Raw genomic sequence first — 24,428 nt, 5'->3', positions numbered from 1 at the left:
ATGTTTGTTTATGGATTTTCCCGGGCGTAAGTAAATGGCGTTGAGAGAAGTAACTTACTGTATGTATAATGAATTGATTATGTCCTTGGGTACTAGCTAAACTACATAAACCAACACCAACACCGTCAACTCCATTCATCCGTTCCAACGCATCATGTCGCATACATCTGCCACTGACAGGAGTCTAAAAGGCCACACTCGAAGCCAACCCATCAAGCTCCCGCTTCCAGTTCCGATGCTGGCTAACCTGGTAGAAGAACTTGCCGACAAAGTCGCTTGCGTCCTTGACCATCTTGAATCCCTCCGAGAAACTCTCTGGTGTTTCTGGTCCCCGGGCTGTAACAACTCCATACCACTCAACCGGCTCCTTGCTCTCCGCGCCGGCAATCTCAACATCGAGCATGCTCCCAAGAACCTCCTTGATCATCGGCCCGGCTTCTCCCGTCGCACCGAGGGCCTTCAAGTGTCCGAAGGTCTCGGCAATCCAGTACCGGATCTGGCCGTTCTTCTTGAGAGTCTCAATGTGGGACCCACCGGGGATGAAAGTCGCGTCGAACATGGTCGACCGCTGGCCGTCGTAGAAGTGGTCCGGGATCACGCCGGTGTCGGAGTTCTTGGACTCGCCGTCGGCGTAGATAGCAGAGCGCTTGGTGCCGATGACGAACGGCAGGGCCTGCGCGGCGAGAACAGCGGCTTTCATTCCTTGGAAGGCGATCTTGTCGTAGCCGTCTCCGATGAGGATGGCGATGCGCCGGGAGACGATACCGGGGATCTTGGGCTCAAAGTCCAGCTGCGATAGACGGATGGATTTCTTGCCGTGGTTTGCGCGCAGTGCCTTTTGCGGGATCGGCGCGCCGACCATTTCGGCGACTTCTTGTGCGAGCGGGAGGTCGAGTTCTGCAAGGCGGGTGCCGGCGAGGCGCTCGTAGACGATAGGGTCGTCGCAGTGGTCGAGTTCGAAGGAGAAGGCCTTTTTGATGTGCAGCTTCTCGACCTCGGACATGGAGTTGTAGAAGAGTTGGGCTTGATTGTGGTATTCCTTGAATTTCGGGGAGAGGTCGCGGCGCTTTTGGCCGGTGACTGTTTGCGGGTGTGAGACAAAGCCCTTTTGGCCGGCTGGGGGGAGGGCTTCGAAGCGGTTGGGCCAGTAGTTCACTGATCCCTTGGTGATGCGGTGGCGCATGGCGCCGTCGCGGTTGTGGTTGAGGAATGGGCAGACCGGGCGGTTGATGGGGAGTTCTTCCCAGTTGATTCCTAGACGGCTGATCTGGGTGTCGAAGTAGGAGAAGTTGCGGCCTTGGAGGAGGGGGTCATCGGAGAAGTCAACTCCAGGGACGATGTGGGATGTGCAGAAGGCAACTTGTTCGGTCTGCGGGAAGAACTCGTCGACGTTGCGGTTGAGTTCGAGTTCACCGATCACCTTCAACGGAACAAGCTCCTCAGGCCAGACCTTTGTGGCGTCGAGAATGTCGAATTCGAAGTTGTCTTGCTCTTCCTCGGGGATGACTTGGATGGCGAAATCCCACTTGGGGTATGCGCCGCTGTCGATGGCTTCCATGAGATCCTTGCGGTGGAAATCTGGGTCCTGACCTGCCAGCTTGAGGGCTTCGTCCCAGACGAAAGAGTGCACTCCAAGATGAGGAATGAAATGGAATTTGACGAAATGGCGCTTGCCCTCCTTGTTGACGAGGGAGTAGGTGTTGACGCCGAAACCCTGCATCATGCGGTAGGAGCGGGGAATGGCGCGGTCGGACATGGCCCACATGAACATGTGCGTTGCTTCGGGGTGCAGGTAGACAAAGTCCCAGAAGTTGTTGTGGGCTGTCTGGGCCTGGGGGACTTCGTTGTGTGGTTCCGGTTTGACGGCGTGGACTGGAGAGTTAGCCTAGTTGGAGTGAGTACTGGGCAAACATACCGAAATCGGGAAATTTGATGGAGTCCTGGATAAAGAAGACGGGAATGTTGTTTCCGACAATGTCCCAGTTGCCTTCGTCGGTATAGAATTTGACGGCGAATCCGCGCACGTCACGGACAGTGTCGGCACTGCCTCTGCTGCCTTGAACGGTGGAGAAGCGGACGAAAACCGGGGTGTTGCGAGAGGTATCTGTCAGAATGCCAGCAGACGATAGATCCTCAATGCTCTCGTGCAGCTTGAAGTTGCCGAAAGCGCCGGTTCCTCGAGCATGGACCACTCGCTCTGGAATGCGCTCGTGGTCGAATCGGTGGATCTTCTCGCGGGCAATCTGGTCTTCTAGCAGCGAAGGGCCGGCGCGCTGCTCGTTTGACACGCGGAGCCAGTGGTCAGGGTCGCTGATAGCAACTCCATGATCGGTAGCCTGCGGCTGCTTCGTGTGGGCGTTGACAGTTTCGGCCTCGAGGTCGACGAGCTTCTTGTTCTTGGTGGCAGTGTCCTGCACTGCTTGTTGGGCCTTTTGCAGGCCGGCAGCTACAGCGGTGGCCATTTTGTTCATAGAGTCTAGGAATTCTGGTTGAAAGAAGATTAAGGTTACGGAAGGATTTGTTTCAGTATTTCTAGAGTCTGGGGGTGACATGAACCTGCTTGGTGTCGTGACATCATTTGTATACAAAAAGTGGATGATGCGACAATGATGACAACCGTGGATGGATGGATTTCCAAGCTGTCAGTCTAGCCCTGCCGATCTTCTGCACCTCTCCAGTTTCCTGCTTCTTGTTCCTCGTAGTAATTCTTACCCTCTCATTGGCGGCTGCTACAAACACAAGTCGTGATAATGACGCTGAATAAAGCCTAATTCTTACTGGCGGGTTCCCTCCCACGACCAGCACAACTCAATCGACCGACACCTCAACATCACGATCGATTCCAATCGGCCTTACCAAGAAGTCTCTCTAGATCTATTGGAAAGCGTGCAGCTCACCATGACGTCCCGCGGTGTAACCAGCATAAAAGCGCAGAATGAGGATGATCCAAGCCGAGCAAAAGTATATATTCATAGACTTTATCTCGCATATCCACCATGGCTACCAAACTCTTCTCCCCCAGACTTGCACTCCCTCTCAAGCAATCTACCTTGATCGCTCCACTTTCCATCTCCAAACGATACATTTCTCAGTCACCCATCGCCATGTCGCCCCGCATCTCCGACGCCATCAAGGAAGACCACCGCGAAATTGAGGACTACTACAACAAGATCCTCAGCGCGACTACCGAAAAGGAAAAGACTCAATGGCAGAACCAGTTTACCTGGGAGCTCGCTCGCCACTCGCTCGGCGAGGAGCTCGTCGTCTACCCTATCTTCGAGAAGGTCCTTCCTGATGGCCGCGCAATGGCCGACAACGACCGGAAGCAGCACAACTCGGTATGTAGCAACCGATTTTCTTCTTCTCTGGAAAATGCTAACAGAAACAGGTCAAAGAACAACTCAAGAAATTCCAAAACATGAAGCCCTCCGACCCGGACTTCGAACCAACCATCAAAGCGCTCATGACCGAGCTCGCCCAGCACATCAAGGAAGAAGAAGCCGAGGATCTGCCCAAGCTCGAGGACGCCATTTCCGCCGAGGAGAGCGAGAAGCTGACCAAGTCGTTTGGCCGCACGAAGATCTTTGTGCCGTCGCGCTCGCACCCCAGTGCACCGGACAAGCCGCCTTTCGAGACCGCTGTTGGGCTTATGACTGCGCCGCTGGATCATCTGGCTGATATGTTCCGGACCTGGCCGCATACCAAGGGGATGCCGAACCCTTCTACTAAATAGTTGGGGTTGCTGTATTGCTGTATCTACTCCGTGTATATGTCTCATGATAGGAGTTAGGATAGGATGATATTGATTTACTTTTCATATTCCTTGGGTTCGTATGCTGTAGATTTAGATTCAAGCCGGGCACGAGCTAATGTCCTAGTACAAAGTGATCCATGGAATACGCGGCTAGTGTGGGTTCGCTCCGGCTGATCCGATGCCACGATCCAGAGTCATCTCTTCCAAGTCGAACTGAGCTTCGTGACTCTTACCTTCCTCTTAAAAATAAAAAGTTACTTGTACTACCAAGACCATTACAGATACAACCACCAATCGCCAAATAAAACATCAATCGAGCACTTTCTGTCTAGTCAAGCATAACCATACCATACCATAGCATAATATACACTAAGAAAACAAAAATCACCTCTGCGGCCTCTCCGGCGAAACCGTCCCCTTCACCTTTGCCGTCTCCGTCTCCCCCTCCCCCTTCACGCTCTTCCCGGGCTCATTGACATAGGGGTTGTCCGTGGTGGCGTTACTCAGTCCCTCCTGCTTCCCGCTCATCTGGTTTCCGCTGCCGGCCTCTTTTCTAGTTGAGGGGGCGTCCTGCTCCGAGGGGGACTTGGAGGCTTTGGCGCTGCCGCCGGAGAGGAGGTAGTAGCCGGCTGGGAGGGCGAGGGCGGCGGAGATCACGAGCCTGCTGTTGTTAATTGGACATTCAAAAGGGGAATTGGGCAGCGGGTGGAATAAACGAACCATGTTGAGTTACTGCCCGAGGGCTGGTCGGGGGCTGTTGCGTAGCGGCGGGTCTGGGGTGTGCGTGTGAGAGGGCGGGGGTTGGCGGCGCGGGTGAGGCGGAGGAGGGTTGGGCGTGTGAAGGACATTTTGGCTGTAGTTTGTTATGAAGAAGGTGTAGTGTGGTATAGGTTTCATTCAATTGCAAGGGAACAGAGGAGAGAGCTGGGTATATACAGCTCTGGAAGACGATTGCATGATGTCGATGTCCGGGATAGTTGACGTAATGAGTGTGCAACGGTCATGATGAGAGGATTCTCCACTTGTATTACTGATATCTAGCACCTAGCTAAGCTCTCATTCCAGAAGAATTTATTACAGCTAGGCTACTACTAGTCTATTCCTGCGGCGCATCCCTGCCCAGCTTCTCCCTGGCCTTCTGCTTCCCGCTCTCGGGCACTCCAGGGTTGTTAATTGCTCTGTAAGTAATAGTTAGTTAGCGTCCATCCTCTGTTGTTTAGAAAGACAACACATACGCTTTCAACCCCCCAGATACTCTGTTAGGTGACTTGTCATAATCACCTCGAGCATTATACAGCTCCTCGGAGGGCTGGCTGTTGCCGAGCTCATTGTCAAGGACGTCCTGAGCGTTCTGCTTGGCCTCGTCGGAGACATTGGGGTTGTTCAGGGTGCTATTCAGGTCAATGCCATTCGGGTCTGGAAGTCTCCAAGACTCACGCCTTGTAGCCGCGCATCTGGTTAAGGCGATCTTCTGTAGTCATGTTGGCTGGTCTTGTTTGGGGTATTCTTCTGTGGAGTAGTTTGTGCTTGTTCCCAAGTCGAGCACTCCAACGCAGCCATTTTATACACTTGTGCAGGCGGTTACTGTACGCTTATACTGATGTCGGTCTACGGTCAGTCTCTCGTCAGTTGAACCATTCATTCGTTATTGAAACGAGGTGATTGCGCATTCTCCTAAAGAGGACTGCCGGGTGAGGGGTGGCTGTGACGTCATCCCCGCATCATCTCCGAATGCGACCAACACGGGCATCTCCCACCTTTTCATCCATTTCATTTGCTTTTGTCGATTTCCATACAGACTATAGGTACCTGAATGAATACCCTCGTTAGCTCTCTCTGTAGCTCTGCACAGGACTAAGTAGACTTGTAGGCATCAATTTGCATCTACGACCAAGTCGGGAGTAGGTATGAGATACCCATCTAGGAATGCTGTAGAATGCAGCAAGGCGTGTTTCAGCCGCAATTCTGACATCAGAATCCACGTCTACACCTCTCCTCTCATATTCGTGTTTGCTACCTGACACGCGTGGCGTACCCCTCCATAACTATCACCCGGGCCCCATCTGGAGAAGACAGCAGACATCCATAAGACCTGGGGAAGGAGTGCTTCTTGTATCTAACAACAATCCACACTCTTCACATACCAACTCAGCTAACAATTACCATCTTTCTTCTAACCACAAGGACCACCCAGCATGCCTGAAACCGACAAACAACGCCGCCTCATCATCGTCTCCAACCGCCTCCCCCTCTCCCTCAAAAAAGTCGGCGACAAATATGAATCCTCCCTCTCCAGCGGCGGTCTCGTCACCGCTCTCTCCGGCATCTCCTCCTCCACCAACGTCCGCTGGTTCGGCTGGCCAGGCTCAAACATCGAAGACGAAGAGGAGCGCAAAGTCGCGCAGCAGAGTCTGTCGGAGAATAACGCCGTCGGAATCTTCCTCGACGAAAAACTAGCGCACGGCCACTACAATGAGTTCTCCAGTACACCTCACACCCACTCCACTTCTCCAGGTGATTGCAGAATCACTAGCTAACACTGTAACTGCAGACGGCATCGCCTGGCCAATCCTCCACTACCAATCCGGCGTCTCCTTCGACGAAGCCGCCTGGAAATCCTACCAGAAGGTAAACACCATCTTCGCCGACACCCTCGCCTCGGAGGTCCAAAACGGCGACCTCGTCTGGGTCCACGATTACCACCTCCTCCTGCTCCCCGCGTATCTGCGCGAGCGCCTCAAGGCCCAGGGCAAGAACTGCGCTATCGGCTTCACGCTGCACACGCCCTTCCCTGCCGAGGATTTCTGGCGCTCCCTCCCTGTTCAGAAGGATCTGCTCGCGGGTGTTCTGGCGTGTGATCTGGTCGGGTTCCATACGGATGAGTATAAGCGGAATTTCGTGGAGTGCTGCACGCGCGGGCTGGAGGTGAGTGTTTCCGGGGATGGGGATGTGGTTGAGTACCGGGGGCATAAGGCGCGCACGGGGACGTTCATTGTGGGTGTTGATCCGCAGAAGTTTACGGATGGGTTGGCGAATGAGGAGGTGCGGGCGCGCGTGGAGGAGCTGGAGGATGCGTATAAGAAGAAGATTGTGATTCTGGGGGTGGACCGGCTGGATTATACCAAGGGGCTGGTGCAGAAGCTGCAGGGGTATGATTATTTCTTGCAGCAGCATCCCGAGCTTAAGAGGAAGGTTTGTCTCGTGCAGGTGGCGATCCCCAGTCGCGAGGATGTCAAGGAGTATCAGGATTTGGAGAGGGAGTTGTGTATGCTTGTTGGCAAGATTAATGGCGAGCATTGTATGTTGTTTTTCTTTCCCTTTACCATTGTCCTTGCCTTTTTTTTGTGCTGATATTCTCTAGCATCACCCGATGGCTCACCTATTATCTATATCCACCACTCCGTCCCCTTTACCGACCTGACGGCCCTCTACCGCATTGCCGATATCTGTCTCGTGACCTCCCACCGAGATGGGATGAATCTCGTTGCGGCGGAGTACGTCGCATGCCAGAAAGACCGCTACGGCGTGCTCGTCCTCTCGGAACTCGCCGGCGCAGCGGCATTCATGGGCGAAGGCAGCATCACATTCAACCCGTCCAGCGCACAGCAGCTCACAGACTCGATCTACAAGGCTGCGACGATGACGAGAGAGGAGAAGAAGGAGGGGTACGAGAAGCTGGCGGAGTTTGTGACCACGAATACGAGGTACGTTCATGCGGAGCTTGACTGCTACAGGTTATACGGAGTATATCTTGGTACTATGGCATGCATGCTAACGAAATCTACTACAGTGCTAAATGGGGCGAGACATTCACGAACGAGCTCTCCAAGTACGCGTAGGCAGGATTACAGGTTCATATACCACACTGCTCGGCTGCGCAGTCAACAACCGACCCTACCCTGCGGGATCATAGAGGGCCACACACACTGTTCGAGTTAGAGTTCTACATTCTGTCTTCTTCTTTCTATTCCTGAACCCTCTGTTTCCTATCCTTGTTTACCTTTAAGCACAGCGCAAGCCATTGTCTACTTAGCTTAGTCTAAACTTTCTACGCATGCATGAATGAGATATACTCCTGCCTAGCCTCAAGCTGAAGAACATCAAATCATGACCAACCCATGGATCTCCCCAGCCCAGCCCAAACCTTCACTTGAGGTCCACCTGGGCAGCTGGCCTTACTTCCTCAATGAGTTAGCTCTGCCCCAAGTTAGGTATCTCCAGAGACTCCACCATGGAACGGAGGAGACTTTAAAGTTGAAAGTTCGTAAGTACCTACCAGCACTAGCTGGCTTGGCTTGCATCACCACCTAACTAACTACCCACCACGATAGGGTATGTTATCCCCACATTGAGCTCCATTCGACGATAATCATGCTATGAGATGAGAGTGTCCGCTAGAAAGTTCCATGCATATTCTCCTTACATGTGAACTGAACTCGTTATTCAGTATGTTACTGAGGATTAGGTGGTAGACACACAACTAACTACTCCACCCCGCGTCGAGCCTGGGATGTTCTTCTACTAGTACTATGCTTGTATGCTCTACAAGCAGAAAGGGTGAATCAGGTATATGGTAACCATATATATTGTTATGTTTTTGAGCGGCTGTATCTTGTCTAATATCCGTGTAGATACATTGCTCTTTTCCTACTTATTCCCACCTGCTCCTTCACTTATTTACTCACATGTGTACAGAGAAATATGTCCACCGAAACCCAAACACGGCGCCAATGCAGCCGTAAAGATTGTATCGTATCGTACCCGCTTTTCAAAACAGAACCAGCCAGGATTAGAGCAAGATCAAAGCAAATCCACCACCATCCGTGTCCGCGTGCGCCGATTGATAGAAGTAGAAGACCATAGTATATAGAGAATGAGAGTAGAACGCAAACGCAAACGCAAACGCAACGCCACAACGCTAGAACGAATCAGACAGAGACAAGGTGAGTCTCGACTAGCCAATGCTAATCTGGTAGTCGAAGATATTGCGGTTTTCATCGGAAAGCATCTGCTCCATGCCGGATTTCTCAGTCGTGCATGGAAGCCCGTTGGGCTCGTCGAGCCGCATGTGCATCTGCTCTGGGCTGGACAGGTCCAAGATCCGGGGGTCTGTAGTTGACTGTGTCTGATCGGGCCCCTGGATCTCAGGGAGTTCGTCGTCTGGGGGTGTTACGGAGTCGGAACCGTGCCTGTTGCGGGCGGACTCGTCGTCGGCGTCGCCGCTGGAGACTGAGGAAATGGATTCGTGCTTGGTCGCTTGCTTGACCATTCTTCCGAGGTAGAGGTTGATGGCGTCGTCGTCGCACCGGGAATGCATGAGGATCTGGTCCTTGAGGAATAAGAGCTTGCTGTGGAGATCCTTGATTTCGTCCTCGAGGTCGCTTCTGCGCCGGGAGACTTCCTGGAAGCGGTTTCGGAGGAGGTCGGTTTCGCGCTTCTTTTTCTGGCGGGACTTGCTTGCTGCTGCGCGGTTGCGCTCGAGGTGCTTTGCCCGCTTGGCTTTGTCGTCGCTGGGCCATTGGAGTGGAGAGGTTGATTTGTTGCTGCTGGCGTCGGAGTGGGAGGATCGGTGGCCGCCTTCATAGACGAACTCCTGTTCGGCGGGGTTGAATGAGCCAGACGAGAAACTGGACATGGATCCGTATTGGTGTAGGAATGGCGGTTGGTTCATTTCCGACTCTATCGACTGTTTACGGGCGTCTGGTGGTGCAGGTCGCAGTGCTCGGTTGCGAAGTCGTGGTCGATTGTCCTCGTCTCCTGCTGAGGCCACGGCCTGCGTGGTACTCGGCTGGTGGGGGAAAAATGACATGTTGGGTGACATTTGCACCTCGGGGTGGTTTGCTTTGTCGAGTAGAGAAAGAGAGAGGAATTCAGGAGAGAAGCCATTGTTCATGAAGAGCGACTGCGGAGCAATTGATGCATCCAGAGACGGGTCTGTCGGATAGTATATGGTTTGAGTAGACATGTTCATTAATTCTATTCGTATGGTCGTCTGGGGATTATTGGTGGTCGTTTCGCGTGAGTGTTGGGGGATATGGACTGCTATGGACTGCTTGCTGGGCCAAGATAAAGATGGTAAAGTAGCCCTTCAACTGATATGGATTGGGGTTGAGAAGCTCGGGGGCCTAGTATGAGCGGGGCAATTTCAGTCCGGGCTGATGAAGCAGGTTTCGGATTGATTGCCCTGCTTAGTCGCTGCCTCTGGTCTAGCTGTTCTGATGTATCGATGATCGACGATGCAGTATGGAGAAGATGAAAAGCTGCGCGGGAGCTAGGTTCAGCGAGCTGTATATCAATCCGATGACGAGGTCGAGTAAGCGGGGAAGAATCCACAAATAGCAGCCAAGGATAGCAGCTTCCAGAGGTCTTGACGTAACCCATGGAACGGTCGCGATTACCAGAGGGTACTCGAAGTCAGGTCGATCGTTCCGGCAGCTGTGATGCCCAGGGGTGTGGGTACAAGCGAGAAGGTATGACGCTATGACAGCCGAATCCGCAACAGCACCGAATTTCTTTCAATCAAAGCCCACGGAAGTCTCATGCAGGACAGACTAAGGCAACGATCAACCAGAGGAGCCACCTGTGTAGTCGGAAAGGTACAATTTTGTGCCCGCTGTTCACTCGGTCCTCTGTTATCGCAAGTTTGGGTGTCGTCCAAGCTTGTTCTTCTCGAAGGTCAGTGTAGACTGTATGTAAACTGCAAATGCAACACACGGAAGAGATGCCGGAATAAGCGCATCGAGCGATCACCTAGAAGCGATTGGACGATCAAGAGCATGCTACTCAGTTATGACATCGATTGACATGGCTTTCGGCATCGCTGTCTAAAAAGGAAACACTGATCATCAGCAGTTTTCTCCTCTTATCTTCTGGCTATCCCGCAGCGATTGATCGATGAGAGGAGTTCAATCCAGGCCTCAAAAGACCAATTCCATGTCTCAAGCAAGCCACTTACAACCCTTGAGGCGTTGACCCAGCGATAGGAAATTGGAGAATCAGGTAAAAGCACTGAGCAGCTGGCCGCTAAGGAGCTGCCAACCCCACACCCGCTTTCCAACGGAGCAAACACGCTGCTGGAACTTCCTTCCGCCAATCAGCGGCTGTCTTTGCACACCTTGATCCGCGCCCGCGTTGAAGCTGCAGCGAAGCTATCCGGATCCGGCGAGGGATAAGCAGGGCACAGGTCCATTCACGTTTGCTGGAGATAATTTCCCCTGATACCTGCGTGGTGTTTGGTCGGGGCTGTCGTTAATTTAATACACGTTTCTATGGTTGCATCATCAGCAGAGACAGCAATTCTGGTCAATGCGGCACATGGATCCAACTGGAATGCTCCATCGTTCTGCTTCCTATACAACAGTCGACGATCATATCGCTTTCGGCTCGGGGCATCGAGTTACCACCATGGGTTTGAACATGTTAAGCTCTGCTGTGACGTCGATTAACTGGAACCTCTCCAGCTTCATGCTCCGGCGAGTACAGGAGAATTGAACCATGAGGGCCAGACCGAATGCCAGTGTCATCGCAGAAGAATGTCGCTTGGTATGCCAGAGCACAGGAGAATAAACATTCTGCAGTTGTGAGAACTATTTCACCGGGCGCATGTCTCCCTCAACTCAGTAATCGAAGTCGTATAGAAGGTATCAGATGCGGTCAGGTCTGTCACGCCATTTGATGCAAATGGATGAAAGGTCGGGGAATAATGCAGGTGCTTCTCCCGCTGGGATAGTATCCACCACAGTAGGTTTCCACTGTAGCTCTCGTTGCTTTTTCAGCCATGGATGCCAGGGTCAAACTTAACTTTGCGGCTCCTTCCCAGTCGCTCGCTAACCTTAAGTGCAGAGGACACCTACACCACATGGGTTGCAGCAAGGAGATAGCTCCCCCAAACCCCCAATGACCCATCCCCACAAGAACCAAGAGACCAGTTTCTATCGCCAACATGGGTGTTGCGTTTTCCGGCGGGTGTCGGTTCGGGATGTGGCGAAAGACTCATACTGTCGCTCAAACCTCCCGCGTCCAATTCCGCGGAGCTGCAAGCTCTTCGAAAGATTGAAAGCAAAGGTCCGAACTTTCAAGGAGTCGTCAGCGGAAAGAAGGACTCTATTCACGCTCCCATCTCGCGCGGTCCTGCTGGCGGAGGAACGTCGCGATTATTCAACGAAGCAGTACTAATCCACGACGGCTGGATGGCTGGATGGCTGAAGCTGATTTGCCGGCAACTGCTCTCGACTCTTGAGTAGAATCTAGGCGATATCTTAACCCCTGCCAGTCGGCTGTTGAGCTGCCATGATGGAATTGAGGATCGCGATCGTAGGCGGCAAGCTTCACCCGATGTGACGCCATGACAAACTCGATCAGATCACGACTTTTCTGAATGCCGTACAGCTGCGATTGAAACAAAGTACCGATGATTGCAGTGATAACGTCAAGGCTCCATAGACCTATACCCAGGTCTTGAACTGATGACGACGGGCTGGCAGTACAACCACTAAGGAGAACGCTTGTCCTGGAAGATATTTCCGTAGTCGCATCAAATTCGCCACAAGATCGTAATCAACCTTGAGAGGTGGTTTATGGGACCAAAATTGTACTTTCTTATGATTTATGGCCGACCCAGCTGTCCCAGCAGTTGGTTCACAAATATTCTTATTGGTTGCACTTATTGTCTGTTGGAAAAAGACGCGATGCTCGTGGTCGACGTCGACCATAGCACGCTAATGATAGCCGAGGCAGCTTGGCCAAAACTTATCGTTTAACCCAGGGCCCATAAATATAAGAACATGAAGACGCACGTTCGTATTTATAGGTAGAACTAAGCCATCTATTAACGGTTTGGGCCCAATCTTTGTGCTGCAGAAGCTGGTGTCTGAGGCCTCGCAGGGTCGTTTCCGAACAAAGGTACGGAGTATCCGTACATAGCAGCATAGCTACATGGGCTCGATGGGTCGATGCGAAGCTCGAGAGCACGCTAGTGCGCGCAACTACCCCAATCTCAACGCTGACTTTATGTGTCGTTGGAGTCGGCCGAAGCTATCCCCAGGGTACCGAAACTCTTCTGCGGATGGACGCATGACAGGGTAAGGTTCAACAACCGTCCTTGCGCTATTCAGGAATAATCACAATCTCGCTGCGAGCATGGCCATGTTGGGGCCGTCAGCGTCTCCGTAATCTTTCTTGTCAAGGCCAAGCCGTAACAATCGTGGTCCAGACCGAACGCTGACTCGATATGGCATTTGTCATCTGCCAGTGTCACCGGGAGGACCCGACGAGCACAGCCTCTACGCCTCCATTGTAACTCCAAATAAAGTCCGGCCACGATCGTTTGCTTTCGGATCTATTTGGCGTGGGCGGGACGTTCGGAACGGACGAATTCCGGGGTATGGACAGAGGGGGGTCGTAGTGTACGGTAGCGTGGTAGCTTCAGTCAGGCACAGGAACGGTGTATTTCGGTGGCTTATCCAGTAAGCAGCGACGAGAACCGGATGACATTGGCAGCGATCATGGTAGAGATCCAGACCTGCGGAGAGATCGGCTCCACCCGTGTTTTGATCTGGGGAGTGAGTCGAGGCTGGTCAGAAATACAATGCTTGGAAAGATGAGCGTAGTTAGAGGATCGATCTCACAGAGGCATTGAAATACAATACCTAGCACGTAGAGGGCCCGAGGCGTTGGATAGCCTCGTGAAGGAAGATAGCTGAGAGTGAGAGAGTTGTTGGTGACAGGCCAAGACCAACAGCAACAGCCCCCGTGGGCAAAATGCGGGGTTGCGACCGATCCATTCCCATCATCTCCTCCGTCACTCTCCGGCCTTGTCTGTCATTTACGCTCCCTCTCCCCCCGTCGCTATCTCTCAGAAATCAGATGATAGCCACCAGAAGATGGAGATAGCACAATCCTCCCCAAGTACGCCCGCCGAGGGCGCCCAAAAGAAACGCCGTCGCACCGAAGCCCAGCTGGCCCGGAAACGACAAGCTGACCGCATCAACCACAAGGCGAAACGCGAGCAACAGAAACGGCAGATGGAGACCCTAGAGACCCAAGTCACAAACCTACAGGAGGCCGTCCAGTCCCTGACAGAGCAGGTCCGCGTTCTCAACGAACGACTGCGGGATCAGACGCGGTATTTCTCATGCTTCGACTTCACTGGGACAGAGACCCCAAGTCCCATTGCTGCCGCTGCCGCGGCCGCGGCCAACTCCTCCACCTCGCTCGACCAGCCGCGGCCTCTCCCCAACGCACAGGATATGCTCCTCTTATCAGCGGATAAACTGCCGATGCTGGTTCCTGGGCCGGCACTTGGAGAGCCCGATAACAACGTGCCTGTAGACTGCCGGTGCGGAGTCGATCACCGATCCTACTACGAGTGTCTCGAGTACTCGACCTTTTCCATCCTCCTGCGAGCACACCAGGGTCTCAACAAGAGTATCTCAAACAGCACACGTCTGCCTCGCACTCCATCGCTCGTCCATGTCTTCCGACCAACCTCGACCGATAATCCCGTCATCCAGATCCTAGGCCTCGTCTTCAGCCAGGTCCGTCCGGCCAACGTTCGCACCCTCTTCGCCTGCTATGTTGTCATGTATCGCTTCCTCCGAGTAAGCATCCATTATCAATACACTACCTTTACCATTCACTAACCCAAACAGTGGCGCCTCTGCCCCGACGAAGAAACCCAGCGTGACGTCCCGCCGTGGCTCTACCCAACCGAGATCCAAAAGACCATCCCCCACCCCGTCTGCATTGACTTCCTCCCGTGGCCTGGCCTCCGCGACCGTCTAATCCGGAAATCGCAGCAATTCCAAGACCCCCGGCACTCGGTCATCCTATACATGCGGTCCGTCCACTTCCAGTGGTCCGAGGATCAGGAGTTCATATACACAAGCGAGAACGGCGAGCTCATGCCGACAGAGGCATTTGAGACCGGGTTATATCAATATGAGAATTGGCAAGTGTCGGCGGAATGGGCTGGCATGTTCCCGAAATTGCGGAAGCATGTCAACGTAGGGGAGGCGGTTTGATTTACAACTCTATACTTCCCACGGCAGCTATTGTAGTGGAAGCTCTGTTTAATTCGATACCCGAGGGTGCCATCCATTCTCAGCTTTTGCCGTGCCGTTTAGCATACTTGCACCGTTGTCTTGGATGATCTTTCGTCCCAGTCGTTCCAAACTTCAACATATATCTGCTACAGAGAAGAGCTCTATGTACAAACATTATACCTTCGCTCACCCCCAAGAAGCCCATGCCTCTTATAAGTCACCTGTAATCTCATCAAAACATCTAAACAACCATCCTCCCCGGATATTTGAATGTTACTGATATACATCAGTACGTGCTCTCGATTCTCACAAGGATAGAGCGGACAGGTACCTCCATTTGCCAAGCAGAAGCAGGAGAAGGACAATGAACAGGTACATGGTCAAAGGCTAGTCGGCTAGAGGGGCATATAACACAAAGGACCGGTCTCCTTCCCTTGAGCGTAATGCCTATGGCAGCGGTTTCTTCTAAGTCCAACATCACTAGGGGCCCCAATCGCATGAGTAACAGTAAGGATGAGGCGCACTTTAGATCCGGCGAAAACGCGCCTGTGCGTTCACGGCGATAGAAGATTCCAAACAGTAAGCGACCCGTAGGGCAACAGGATGTATATACGGCCATGCAGGGTCTTGAGGTAATGAGTAGTCAAGAATAGGTTTCAACGAGCTTTGATTCGACATCATTGACAGGCAACATAGTATAGAGTTAGGCATGTGTACAAGTCAACCAGGGCATCGTTTATTGATCAGTTCGTCGTGGAGGCTTTGCGGTGGATGATAATTGTGCACCTTGAATGGTAGACAGACGTTCGAGGGTATTTTGAGGTTGTTCGTCATTGCCAAGGAGCATCATGGTAACCAAGCGAAGCCATTATACCTGGATCAGGGGGCTAGACCGGTGCACTGTCGGTCTCTGTAGCCAGAGGAAACTGATTCGCTAGCGCTGCGAACTCATTATAGTCAGGCGATCCATACAGCGCCCTATCCTTCGGGAAAATAGGAGCACCATAGCTCAATAAAGCCCGAATAATAGTTTGAGCTTCACTCCTGAAAGCCTCCTGCACAATCTCGGGTATACACTTTGTCATACCCGCTGCGGTCCGGCGGCCGAGAAAAAGCTCCACGGCGTCGTTGTTAGACCATTTGACAGCTTGAAGTAGTCCTGCCGTCTCATCAAACCCTTGGTCTAAGAATAGCCCGATAAGATCAGGAGATCCTCTGCGCGCTGCCAATGCGAGTGGGTTGTAGTCACCGTCCGGACGTGGTTGGTGCTTTGTTAAGAGGACTTCGATGACCGCCTTGTTGCCGGCTCGTAGTGCGTTTTTCGTTCTCATATCTGGCTTCGATGGGTCGAGCTCAAGGAGTATTGCAACAACCTTGTCGCGACCTCGGTCGATTGCGCGGTCTAGAGCTGTATCGAAGTTATCGGAGTGCCCGATGGGTAGACATGGATCAGCCCCGCGGTCAAGGAGGTACCGCACAACCCCCGAATGACCGCCGGATGCTGCATTTGAGAGTGCAGTGTCGCCGAGGTAATCTGGGCCGTATCTCTGCGTTGGATCTCGCGCGTTGATATCTGCGCCGTGGTCGAGCAGGTGTTCCACCAGCTTCAAGCTTCCTGACGAACCCGCATGGGGAAAGCAGACATTGATGAGTTTAGCCCTCTCCATGTCCTCTGCTTTTGACAGAAGATATTTGACTACTTCAAGGTGTCCGTACATCGCAGCCCTCTGAAGAGGTGTTTTTGTTCGCTGCAGGGTAGCGTCATGAATATGGCTGACCTGACAACCCCTCTCGTACAGTTCCTGCACAACAGGAAGAAAGCCGCCACTCGCAGCGAGCATGAGCGGCGTGTGGCCAAGGTTAGTCGATACATTGATATCCGATCCCAAGTCGAGCAGGTACCTCATCAGCTCCAAGCTTCCGTTCATAGCAGCATTAGTCAACGGATGCTGGCAGAAAAGCTGTTTGTGTCTCTCGGTCACGCGCGGAAAACCAAGGCCACATTTCTTGCAGGGGATCATGTACGCAGATTTTACATCGTAACCTGCGGCAACGAAGCGCTTGACTGCTGGTATATTTCCGTTGTAAGCCGCCGTGGAGATTCCGCGGGCCCGTGTTTCGCGGAGATCATGTTGATAGAGGAAGTCGTTGAGCAGACGGTAGTGCCGGCGATCAACTTGTGCTAGGGCATTGATGTCTCTCCCAGCTTGGAATTCTTGAGCAATCAGCAGAATAAGCTCTGTCGGTAGTTCCACGGGCATGACTGCAACTTGTAGCGGCGGCTACTACCACATGTCGCCGGAAGTGCGCGTCTGTAAACAAATCGGGTTGTCGTGAAGGAGGGGCAGTCGACAGGCCCGGACGCGGGCGTGCTTCCTTGTCTGAGCTCCAGGTGGTGGGCTTTTTTTAGAGATGTATTAGGATATCACAACAACAGAATTTGATTTCACAAATGTCGAAAGGTCATTCAAGTGCTCTAAACTGAAGAGAGTACCTAGCGAGGACGTACCTCAAGTCGGACTTGGCAGCAAACATCCAATGTCCAAGGGTATGCCACGTGACCATGTTATTTTCTCGACAACGACCGCATCAACTAATTTATCGGATTCTTTGGGTATGACAGAAGGTAGAAAGTAAGCGAGATGGAGTTTAATGAGGCTCTATGTGTAAAGTGGACCTGGACAAGGACCTATCTCGCCGTGTTACTACCACTCCTCTCAAAATATATATATATGAATCCCTATGTAGCTTCGTAGCTATGAGACAACCATCTACCACCAAATTGATATTACCGGAACCTTTGGAGGTGGACATAAAATTAGGTGCTAGCAATTTTAGTTGCGCGTATGGGCAGAATCCTTCTATTGCACCTTGAGCGAGCCTATTCACAAGGCATCTACAGGCAGCGCCTGCCAGCCCTACCCGTATCCACCTTTAAGAATTATCCCATCCCCAACATAGTCTGTACCCGAAGATTGCAGACACCAATACCCCAAAAATGCGGCGGGGACACCTTTCACCGTTTAGAATCAGTCATTAGAGTGGGCGATGGCTTCAACGGGTGTAAGACAGCGGCTTCCACACCTTGGTGGTAAGTCTAGAAAGACCTCTCCACGGCAGATAACCGGGTTTTCAAAAAGATAGGCCGTTATCAGTCAGCGAGATAAATGCCGGAGCACTCACCATTCAAGGTTGCACAACCGTGCGTAGGACGCCAGATTCTGCTCAATCGCCTGATCGTGTCCTATAGTGGGTGTGAGTGTGGCGGGGGCGAGTTCAACTTAGTATACTCAAGTTTGCGCATGTCAAATCACAATCTACACCCATGCACGGCGCGTAAGATGTCGCGCAATCGCACTGTACCGTCCCGTTACCTAGGGACGGGCTTCTCGCCAAAACCGGGGCCATCGGGACCGAGATTGCGCCACGGGAAAGAAGAAAAAAGATCGTTGGTGGCAGGTAGAGCGGCTTTGCAAAGGCGACAAGATCTGGACTGATTGCGACGTCCGATACGTGCTATTAACGTACATCGTACTCACAGATCAGAGACCAAATAACAGGACGTATCGCGTGAGAGCAATACTCGGGATTTGGGGAGCCTGCTAGTGGTGGAAGGGTCCGTTGTGGCGCCCCTTGAACACGGCACATGGTGATGCCAATGGCCCGACGGACACAAATCGACGGATTCAGCGCTCATCCTGCAGACAGGGCACGCTGATAATGGATTATTGCTTCTTCTGATTCGACCGGGCTCCGGAGAAGAAGTACTCAGAGTCAGCACAATTTAGAGATTGCCGATGAAGAGTACGAAACGTCGGGGACAGCCACGTGCGAAGGAGCCTCGAGCCTCGACCAGGGGGTGTATTTTCGGTGCCTTATACGTGATATCTCCAAAGATGGTTGGTCTAGAGCTGTATAGTGTCCGTGCGGTGGCAATTCCCGTTATGAAAACCCACACACAGAAGAAATCCTGTGGGCGAAGCGCTCGGTACCAGACCATTGGGCAGTTTAGAAAGAGGTAGGTGTTGATGGTGAAATTCTCAGTGAGTTAGACTATCGGCAGTGTGCCACTGCGTTGATGAGATTCTTCCGAATGTAATTGGCAGGACCTCTTCTCCGTGACACATCGGCGAGGTCCGACTGAAAGTTATCTCAAAGTCAGTCACTAACTTCCAGTCACTAACTTTATACGCCACACTTTAGCGTGAAGGGGTCTGGTCTATGTTGCACAAAGACAGCCATCGTGGGTATCGTCGTCCCTGCTGGCCCATTTTGAGGGCTGTAGCTGGCGGGTCTTGCCGAGCGCTTTTGAGTCCGACGCTGACAGGTGAAGTGTACGGAGGAATGAAATGAGACGTGAGATGAAAGAATACTTCAAAGCGGCGGTGATGAAAGTTGATACAAGAGAATGCCACATATAGAACGGCAGTTTGTTCTATACGCAGTTCACAGAATTCGGGTGCCAGCTGTGCGATACGGAAGCCCGCCACACCGGTTATCAACACCCTTTTCGATTGTTGACTGGGTACACAGGCGACAAAGCAGAGCAATAGAGACTCTAACTGTGACTGATGATCGCTCTCGCGTCGAGCGAGAGGAGAAAATCACTTCATACAGCCTCTTCAGCCTATTGACTTTAGACGCAGCTGTTTGATCCTTCGCGAATAACAACACTATGCATTGTTGGGATGGGTCGCGGTGGAGTTGCCGTCTCGACATTAAAAGCGGATACTAACGGCACTGATGTTCAAAGCTAGGTGGGTCGAATCGTTTGGCGAGAGAGAATTGGAAGCAGAGGATGATGGGATCCGGCCGAACGGAGAGACATTGGCGATACTATATGAAGTAGGTCCAACAGTCAAAGCGTTGTTGTCAACGACGACCTCTCTTTTGTACTCCGGAGTAGAGCCGATCTTGGTTCGGGCATGGTCATTGATATGAGCCCCCACATGATGGGTATCACTGACGTCACTGATGATAGGCGCCGGGTGTCTCGCTTAATGTGCTTAGATAGCGAAGTAGTCCACCGGCCGGATAAATGAGAATATGTAATTGTAGGGGCTGTAGCCGGTGGAAGAGTGTTATAAGACCACGAAAACGAGGTGTACAGCGTCAGAGAGGCATCTGGTAAACCTCTGCTCTTTGCGATTCCTGTTGTCACGTTGTGTGCCCCATCAATCGCGGTGCATAGGGACCACCGAAGTGCGGACGCGAGGGGTTAATTCAAATTGCAACATCAATTCAAATCCGAGTCAGAATATCGCGGTCAAGTCGGCAAACAGAAGGATCAGGGTCCACCTTGATTTAGAGATGGAGACATGGCGGCCCAAATGCATGCAGCATATGCGTTGGTCTATAAGAAGTAGAGAGCATCCGGCATCCGGTCACGCGGTTCACAAGCGTGATTATGGAGGCGCACAAGATGGTGCAATAATAGGCTACTTGAGTCTTGTTGAGACTCGGACAGGCAGATCTTTAAGTAGGGGTGGAAGATCGCTTCAAAATAGGCCAGACCTGCATGTCATGCACGGATCCTGCGCGCGATTCCCGGAATCGGCCCGGATATCCAGCCATCGCACTTGAGGTTGCGTGCGTGCTAGCAAGTTCAAGCTGTGCTTGTAAGCCATGCTGGTTACATGCTAGGGTTGCCGATTGTCAAGGCGGGTTAGAAAGTAACGACTGTGCAGCGGCACGAACAGAATACACTGCGCTGGCCGTTCCGAGTCCACGATGGCACTATTTCATACCATTTTTAAGGTCCTGCGGAGTCCCATGTGGGCATTGACCATTGCTTGCCGCTATAATCTTATTCTCCTAGTGGTCGAGGAATCGAGGGATGGCTGATCCTGGGTCTAGAGCGTGCTGTGTTTGGTCGGCGGCGAAAATACAGGTCCGTCCTAGACCGCTATGGCTGTATAGATTATCCGCAGAACAGAGTAAGAAGGATCGTTCGATGGCCGGGGCTCGTACGTGGTCGAGTGATAAATGCGCGGCAGTGTGATCGACCCACGCTTATCTTGGAGTACTCCATACGGTGTAGAGGCTGCAGAATCTGATCGACGGACTATCGTCGTAAAGATCATACTTCGTACAGGGATATGCTTGTCGTGGTCTTGGGCTCTGTTCTCCGCTGTGGGGAGGATGGAGAGTGGTGGTGCCAACATAACGAGGCGTGGAGGCCCGAGGGGCTGTTGTCCGTTCAGGCTGCTGCAGTGCTGCACAGGTACGGTAGTCACACCGATTCGATAATCAAGCATGCAGCGCACTGTATCATGATCAATATAGAAGAATAGATGAAGCTGCAGGGGTCAGCATCCATTGATGGGGGGGAAAAGGAAAAGGTAGAGCGGGCGGTCATTGGCCGGAACAGCCATCCGGGTCGGAGAAATTGAGCACAAAACTCGGGGCCTTCGTTCTCCCTCGATCTCGCGTTGGAATACGCACCCGAGCGGTGTGATTGGCAATCTTCAGCATTCGGGCTTTGCTTCTGGGTCACCTAACCAAACCCTTGGGTTGCTTTATCACCATAAAGCGATTACTGCCCCCGAAGGGACTCTTTTCCGAACATGCCGCGGCGTTCCTATCTGCCAGAGCCCAGAGCCCCTCCATGACCAAGGCACCACCACCACACTATCTTCCTCCAGCTAAACCTTCTTTCACCCCTGTCATTCCTTCCGCGCCTCTTATGTCCGAGCCCCAGATCAACTCGCGCCTGCTCGCTCCTGTCCCCGGCGCCCAAGAGATCGAGAACAATGCCGCGACCGAAGAGAAGGCCAGCAACGGTCGGAAACACAAAACTACAGCATGCGAGGAGTGTAAGAAGAAGAAGCTGAAGGTGCGTCTCTTCCATTCAACTTTCATGCGATCCTCTTCTAACCCCGCGGCTCGTTTAGTGTCGGGGCGACCCGCCGTGTCAGCACTGCGCCGCCAACGGTATCGAATGCGTCGTCAACGAAATGGCCGACCAGCGTCGAAAACTCGGCCAAAAACGGAGATACGAGGGACTCAAAGACGCCGGTGATATTTGGGATCGAATCCAGAGCTGTGTCGCCGCCAGCCGTCCAGATAAGGCCGTGGAGCTGATAAACCTGATCCGGAGTCAGGCGCCTAACGCAGAGCTACACGCATGGCTAAAGGAGAACGTTGCGCGGTCGGAGATCGAAAAGACACCTGAGCTGCGCGACCTCGAACAAACCGCATCGCGACCGAGCGACGAAACAGAGGAGGATGATGTTCCCCCACGCGCTCGACGACGTATGCTTGATGTGCGCCGCCTGGCAAGCTCGCCGATATGGCAAGTCCCTGCTAAGCCCTGGACAACAATCACCGACGATGACGACCTCGTTTCACACCTTGTGTCCATGTATTTCACGTGGACATACCCCTTTTTCTGCTGGATGGATCGGGAGGTGTTTATCCGGGAAATGCAACGGGGCGACCTCGGAAGTCGCTTCTGCACGCCGTTCTTAGTGAACGCGATGCTCGCCCAAGCTAGTGTACGTTAAGTGATTGCCAACGTCGATCCTCTATCAAGCATACTGGAGAGGATTCTAACCTGTGGCCTCCTTAGCTCGATTCCGATTACGCGGAGGTATACGGCGTGCCAGACGATCCCTTTTCCCGCGGGCAACGGTTCTTCGACGAAGCCTGTCGCTTATTTGAGGAGGAACCAATGGAGAGCGTGGGCCTTCCGACCATACAAGGTCTGATGATTCTCTGGGTGAGGTTGGTGGCCCCAAGAACAACATGGTGAGCTGCGTTGACAACCGCAGGCTAGTATTGATGGGCAAGGATCGAAAGGGCTGGCAGTATCTCGACCACGCTTGTCGAGCCGCGCGGGAGTACGCTGCAACACACCCACCGCAAGCAGGCGACGACGAAGGATTACGGACGACCGAGAGGATCGCGAGTTTGACCCTGTGGGGCAATTTCAGCCAGGCTTGGTATGCTCTCTGCGCGTGCTCGGCGATTGAAGCTAACAGGCGTAGTACGGCGGCGACTTCGCTCATGAAACATATCCCTGCCCAACCTCCCCGTCTACCGCGAATCCCGATTGACCATCGAGATCCAACTGACGTGTGGTCTCCTTTTCCTCGCCGAATAGATCCTATACCCGGCCACCAATTCTGCGTCTTTAATAGCTGGTGCGAACTGTGCTGCATCGCAATCAACATCAGCAATATGTTTCATTCGGGGAACAGTAGCCTGCCTCCCTCTGATGCAATACCTTTCCTTTGCGACGTCTACCAGAAGCTACAAGAGTGGTATAGAACGCTGCCTTCCTGTCTCGATGTAGAGACAGCGCAAGTTCCTCAAGTGCTCGGTCCTCAGTAAGTCCGCTGTGCTGTTCGACTCTTTCCCAACGCTAATCCTGCAGCCTTTTCTACCACACCACCATCATTCAGGTGTTTTGGTTCCTGCAATCCTACCATACTAGACAAGGGCAACACGAAGCAGCCGTGTCCGCTCGAGAACGGACATTTGCCGATGCGCGACGTATCTCGTACCTTATTGGTATCCATCGTGAGCGCTGGGGAATCGACCGTATGGCACCGTGCACCATTCAATGGGTAACATCAGCCCTGTACGCTTTGATTGGGGCCCTCGACTCGCCGGAGAACCGTGCAGCCTTTATCGACCTGTCCACTTTGTCGCGAGCGTTCTCAAGGCGATTTCCACTCGGAAAGGGCATTATGCGGATGCTACAACTCACTGCACAGGACATGAAGGTCTCGCTGCCGGAAGTGACGGATGTCTTGTTCAGGTCCTTTGCAGCGGAGAGCTGGAGCGCCAACGACCATGACAAGTTTAGCAGTTTCTATCCCCACTTTCAGTCTGTGATCAAGAATGGCCCTGGTCTCGGTTCGGGTATGGTCCCAATGGACCAGTACCTTCAGATGGACAAGCTGAAAATTTCGGAATGACAGTTCGTGATCGGTAACCTCCACCACAACACTGTAGGTTGGATCAGCTTAGCAGGATCCGTCTCCGGCCTTTGTTCCGTACAACCACTCAGCAAGAGAGCTAGGAATCTGCCGGCATGGCGTCGCCCAGCAAGTCGTTAGCGACCGTCCTGGCTTATAAAGGCGGCCGAGACAGCTGCAACGGCCACCTTTTCTATGCCTCCCAAGCTGATGCTCCTCGGCACTTTCACGAACCTCCCCGCAACATTCTCATCTGCAGCATGGGTCTCTGGGCATTGCCGGTGTGAGAACCAAAGCATCTCGTCCTAGCCAATAGAGCTTGGCAGAGGCTTGGCCACAGTATTAGCAGAAGGAGCATTCATTATAGCATCTGCTTCCATTACTAGCATTTTATAGCAGCTCCGATTAGCGTTTGATTAATGAGATAAAAATATTACCCCCCACAGGGCGTGAGGCTCGATCTCCAGGACACTAAATTAGCTCAGATGAGTTGTGTCGGACTAGCACCAGCAAGGTTAAGGCAGGCGAAGTGATCCATCGCAATACGAGCTCCCTCAGCCCGGCCGCATGGCGCAGGCTTGAGCCAATCTCTCAAATCCGCATCCGCCCCCAATTCCAACCTCCTCTCGCCGAAATGTCTCTTGTCCAGCGACCTTTGGCCGCTGAGTCGTTTTCTGACTGTGATACCGCGATAGATCGTGCTGTGGG

The 24,428-nt window shown here is 52.7% G+C and overlaps 9 protein-coding genes across 9 annotated transcripts; 4 read left to right on the top strand and 5 right to left on the bottom strand.

Annotated features, from left to right (window-relative positions):
* Positions 1–66: 66 nt before the first annotated feature.
* On the bottom strand, positions 67–2,496 carry catA (catalase catA). Its single transcript, XM_073713160.1, has 2 exons — positions 1,916–2,496; positions 67–1,872 (listed from the first exon to the last, which is right to left on the bottom strand). Exons 1-2 carry the CDS (start codon positions 2,469–2,471, stop codon positions 185–187), a joined length of 2,244 nt encoding a protein of 747 aa, XP_073565222.1. The 5' UTR covers positions 2,472–2,496; the 3' UTR covers positions 67–184.
* A 377-nt stretch (positions 2,497–2,873) lies between these two features.
* BJY04DRAFT_202144 (hemerythrin HHE cation binding domain-containing protein) lies at positions 2,874–3,800 on the top strand (the record flags this gene model as incomplete). Its single annotated transcript, XM_073713159.1, has 2 exons — positions 2,874–3,338; positions 3,389–3,800. Coding segments are annotated over exons 1-2 (683 nt in total), but the record flags the coding sequence as incomplete, so codon positions are not given.
* A 21-nt stretch (positions 3,801–3,821) lies between these two features.
* BJY04DRAFT_202142 (uncharacterized protein) lies at positions 3,822–4,718 on the bottom strand. Its single transcript, XM_073713158.1, has 2 exons — positions 4,475–4,718; positions 3,822–4,415 (listed from the first exon to the last, which is right to left on the bottom strand). Exons 1-2 carry the CDS (start codon positions 4,600–4,602, stop codon positions 4,139–4,141), a joined length of 405 nt encoding a protein of 134 aa, XP_073565220.1. The 5' UTR covers positions 4,603–4,718; the 3' UTR covers positions 3,822–4,138.
* Positions 4,719–4,747: 29 nt separating this feature from the next.
* On the bottom strand, positions 4,748–5,509 carry BJY04DRAFT_202141 (Con-6 family protein). The gene is made up of 3 exons (XM_073713157.1): positions 5,192–5,509; positions 4,990–5,145; positions 4,748–4,932 (listed from the first exon to the last, which is right to left on the bottom strand). The coding sequence occupies exons 1-3, from the start codon at positions 5,233–5,235 to the stop codon at positions 4,851–4,853; spliced, it is 282 nt and encodes a 93-aa protein (XP_073565219.1). The 5' UTR covers positions 5,236–5,509; the 3' UTR covers positions 4,748–4,850.
* Positions 5,510–5,533: 24 nt separating this feature from the next.
* BJY04DRAFT_202138 (trehalose-6-phosphate synthase) lies at positions 5,534–7,950 on the top strand. Its single transcript, XM_073713156.1, has 5 exons — positions 5,534–5,559; positions 5,625–6,238; positions 6,306–7,052; positions 7,116–7,458; positions 7,545–7,950. Exons 2-5 carry the CDS (start codon positions 5,950–5,952, stop codon positions 7,591–7,593), a joined length of 1,428 nt encoding a protein of 475 aa, XP_073565218.1. The 5' UTR covers positions 5,534–5,559; positions 5,625–5,949; the 3' UTR covers positions 7,594–7,950.
* A 758-nt stretch (positions 7,951–8,708) lies between these two features.
* BJY04DRAFT_211338 (bZIP transcription factor) lies at positions 8,709–9,719 on the bottom strand (the record flags this gene model as incomplete). Its single annotated transcript, XM_073714390.1, has 1 exon — positions 8,709–9,719. The coding sequence occupies one exon, from the start codon at positions 9,717–9,719 to the stop codon at positions 8,709–8,711; it is 1,011 nt and encodes a 336-aa protein (XP_073565217.1).
* A 3,331-nt stretch (positions 9,720–13,050) lies between these two features.
* On the top strand, positions 13,051–14,929 carry BJY04DRAFT_164754 (bZIP transcription factor). Its single transcript, XM_073709102.1, has 2 exons — positions 13,051–14,352; positions 14,404–14,929. The coding sequence occupies exons 1-2, from the start codon at positions 13,636–13,638 to the stop codon at positions 14,773–14,775; spliced, it is 1,089 nt and encodes a 362-aa protein (XP_073565216.1). The 5' UTR covers positions 13,051–13,635; the 3' UTR covers positions 14,776–14,929.
* Positions 14,930–15,016: 87 nt separating this feature from the next.
* On the bottom strand, positions 15,017–16,885 carry BJY04DRAFT_202133 (ankyrin repeat domain-containing protein). Its single transcript, XM_073713155.1, has 2 exons — positions 15,320–16,885; positions 15,017–15,258 (listed from the first exon to the last, which is right to left on the bottom strand). The coding sequence occupies exon 1, from the start codon at positions 16,815–16,817 to the stop codon at positions 15,684–15,686; it is 1,134 nt and encodes a 377-aa protein (XP_073565215.1). The 5' UTR covers positions 16,818–16,885; the 3' UTR covers positions 15,017–15,258; positions 15,320–15,683.
* Positions 16,886–21,237: 4,352 nt separating this feature from the next.
* On the top strand, positions 21,238–24,176 carry BJY04DRAFT_202129 (fungal specific transcription factor domain-containing protein). Its single transcript, XM_073713154.1, has 6 exons — positions 21,238–21,631; positions 21,690–22,292; positions 22,367–22,521; positions 22,569–22,739; positions 22,785–23,126; positions 23,174–24,176. Exons 1-6 carry the CDS (start codon positions 21,404–21,406, stop codon positions 23,718–23,720), a joined length of 2,046 nt encoding a protein of 681 aa, XP_073565214.1. The 5' UTR covers positions 21,238–21,403; the 3' UTR covers positions 23,721–24,176.
* The last annotated feature ends 252 nt before the right edge of the window (positions 24,177–24,428 follow it).

Source organism: Aspergillus karnatakaensis (genome assembly GCF_047715665.1).
Source record: "Aspergillus karnatakaensis strain CBS 102800 unplaced genomic scaffold BJY04scaffold_83, whole genome shotgun sequence".
Classification (NCBI taxonomy): Eukaryota; Fungi; Ascomycota; class Eurotiomycetes; order Eurotiales; family Aspergillaceae; genus Aspergillus; species Aspergillus karnatakaensis.
The sequence above is the reverse complement of the archived record's forward strand: the minus strand, read 5'-3'. Positions and strand labels throughout refer to the sequence as shown.

What these genes read in the sequence shown, in the direction of transcription:
- catA (XM_073713160.1), bottom strand. Translation starts at nt 2,471, where the DNA reads ATGAACAAAATGGCCACCGCTGTAGCTGCCGGCCTGCAAAAGGCCCAA. An exon ending in CATCAAATTTCCCGATTTCG is followed by an intron (nt 1,873 to 1,915) that starts GTATGTTTGCCC and finishes CTAACTCTCCAG; the next exon opens with TCCACGCCGTCAAACCGGAA.
- BJY04DRAFT_202142 (XM_073713158.1), bottom strand. Translation starts at nt 4,602, where the DNA reads ATGTCCTTCACACGCCCAACCCTCCTCCGCCTCACCCGCGCCGCCAAC. An exon ending in TCGGGCAGTAACTCAACATG is followed by an intron (nt 4,416 to 4,474) that starts GTTCGTTTATTC and finishes TAACAACAGCAG; the next exon opens with GCTCGTGATCTCCGCCGCCC.
- BJY04DRAFT_202141 (XM_073713157.1), bottom strand. Translation starts at nt 5,235, where the DNA reads ATGACTACAGAAGATCGCCTTAACCAGATGCGCGGCTACAAGGC. An exon ending in CAGATGCGCGGCTACAAGGC is followed by an intron (nt 5,146 to 5,191) that starts GTGAGTCTTGGA and finishes TGACCTGAATAG; the next exon opens with CACCCTGAACAACCCCAATG. An exon ending in GTATCTGGGGGGTTGAAAGC is followed by an intron (nt 4,933 to 4,989) that starts GTATGTGTTGTC and finishes TATTACTTACAG; the next exon opens with AGCAATTAACAACCCTGGAG.
- BJY04DRAFT_202133 (XM_073713155.1), bottom strand. Translation starts at nt 16,817, where the DNA reads ATGATCCCCTGCAAGAAATGTGGCCTTGGTTTTCCGCGCGTGACCGAG.
- BJY04DRAFT_202138 (XM_073713156.1), top strand. Translation starts at nt 5,950, where the DNA reads ATGCCTGAAACCGACAAACAACGCCGCCTCATCATCGTCTCCAACCGC. An exon ending in CCACTACAATGAGTTCTCCA is followed by an intron (nt 6,239 to 6,305) that starts GTACACCTCACA and finishes CTGTAACTGCAG; the next exon opens with ACGGCATCGCCTGGCCAATC. An exon ending in CAAGATTAATGGCGAGCATT is followed by an intron (nt 7,053 to 7,115) that starts GTATGTTGTTTT and finishes GATATTCTCTAG; the next exon opens with CATCACCCGATGGCTCACCT.
- BJY04DRAFT_202129 (XM_073713154.1), top strand. Translation starts at nt 21,404, where the DNA reads ATGACCAAGGCACCACCACCACACTATCTTCCTCCAGCTAAACCTTCT. An exon ending in GGCAATTTCAGCCAGGCTTG is followed by an intron (nt 22,740 to 22,784) that starts GTATGCTCTCTG and finishes TAACAGGCGTAG; the next exon opens with TACGGCGGCGACTTCGCTCA. An exon ending in CCTCAAGTGCTCGGTCCTCA is followed by an intron (nt 23,127 to 23,173) that starts GTAAGTCCGCTG and finishes CTAATCCTGCAG; the next exon opens with CCTTTTCTACCACACCACCA.
- BJY04DRAFT_164754 (XM_073709102.1), top strand. Translation starts at nt 13,636, where the DNA reads ATGGAGATAGCACAATCCTCCCCAAGTACGCCCGCCGAGGGCGCCCAA. An exon ending in TCATGTATCGCTTCCTCCGA is followed by an intron (nt 14,353 to 14,403) that starts GTAAGCATCCAT and finishes TAACCCAAACAG; the next exon opens with TGGCGCCTCTGCCCCGACGA.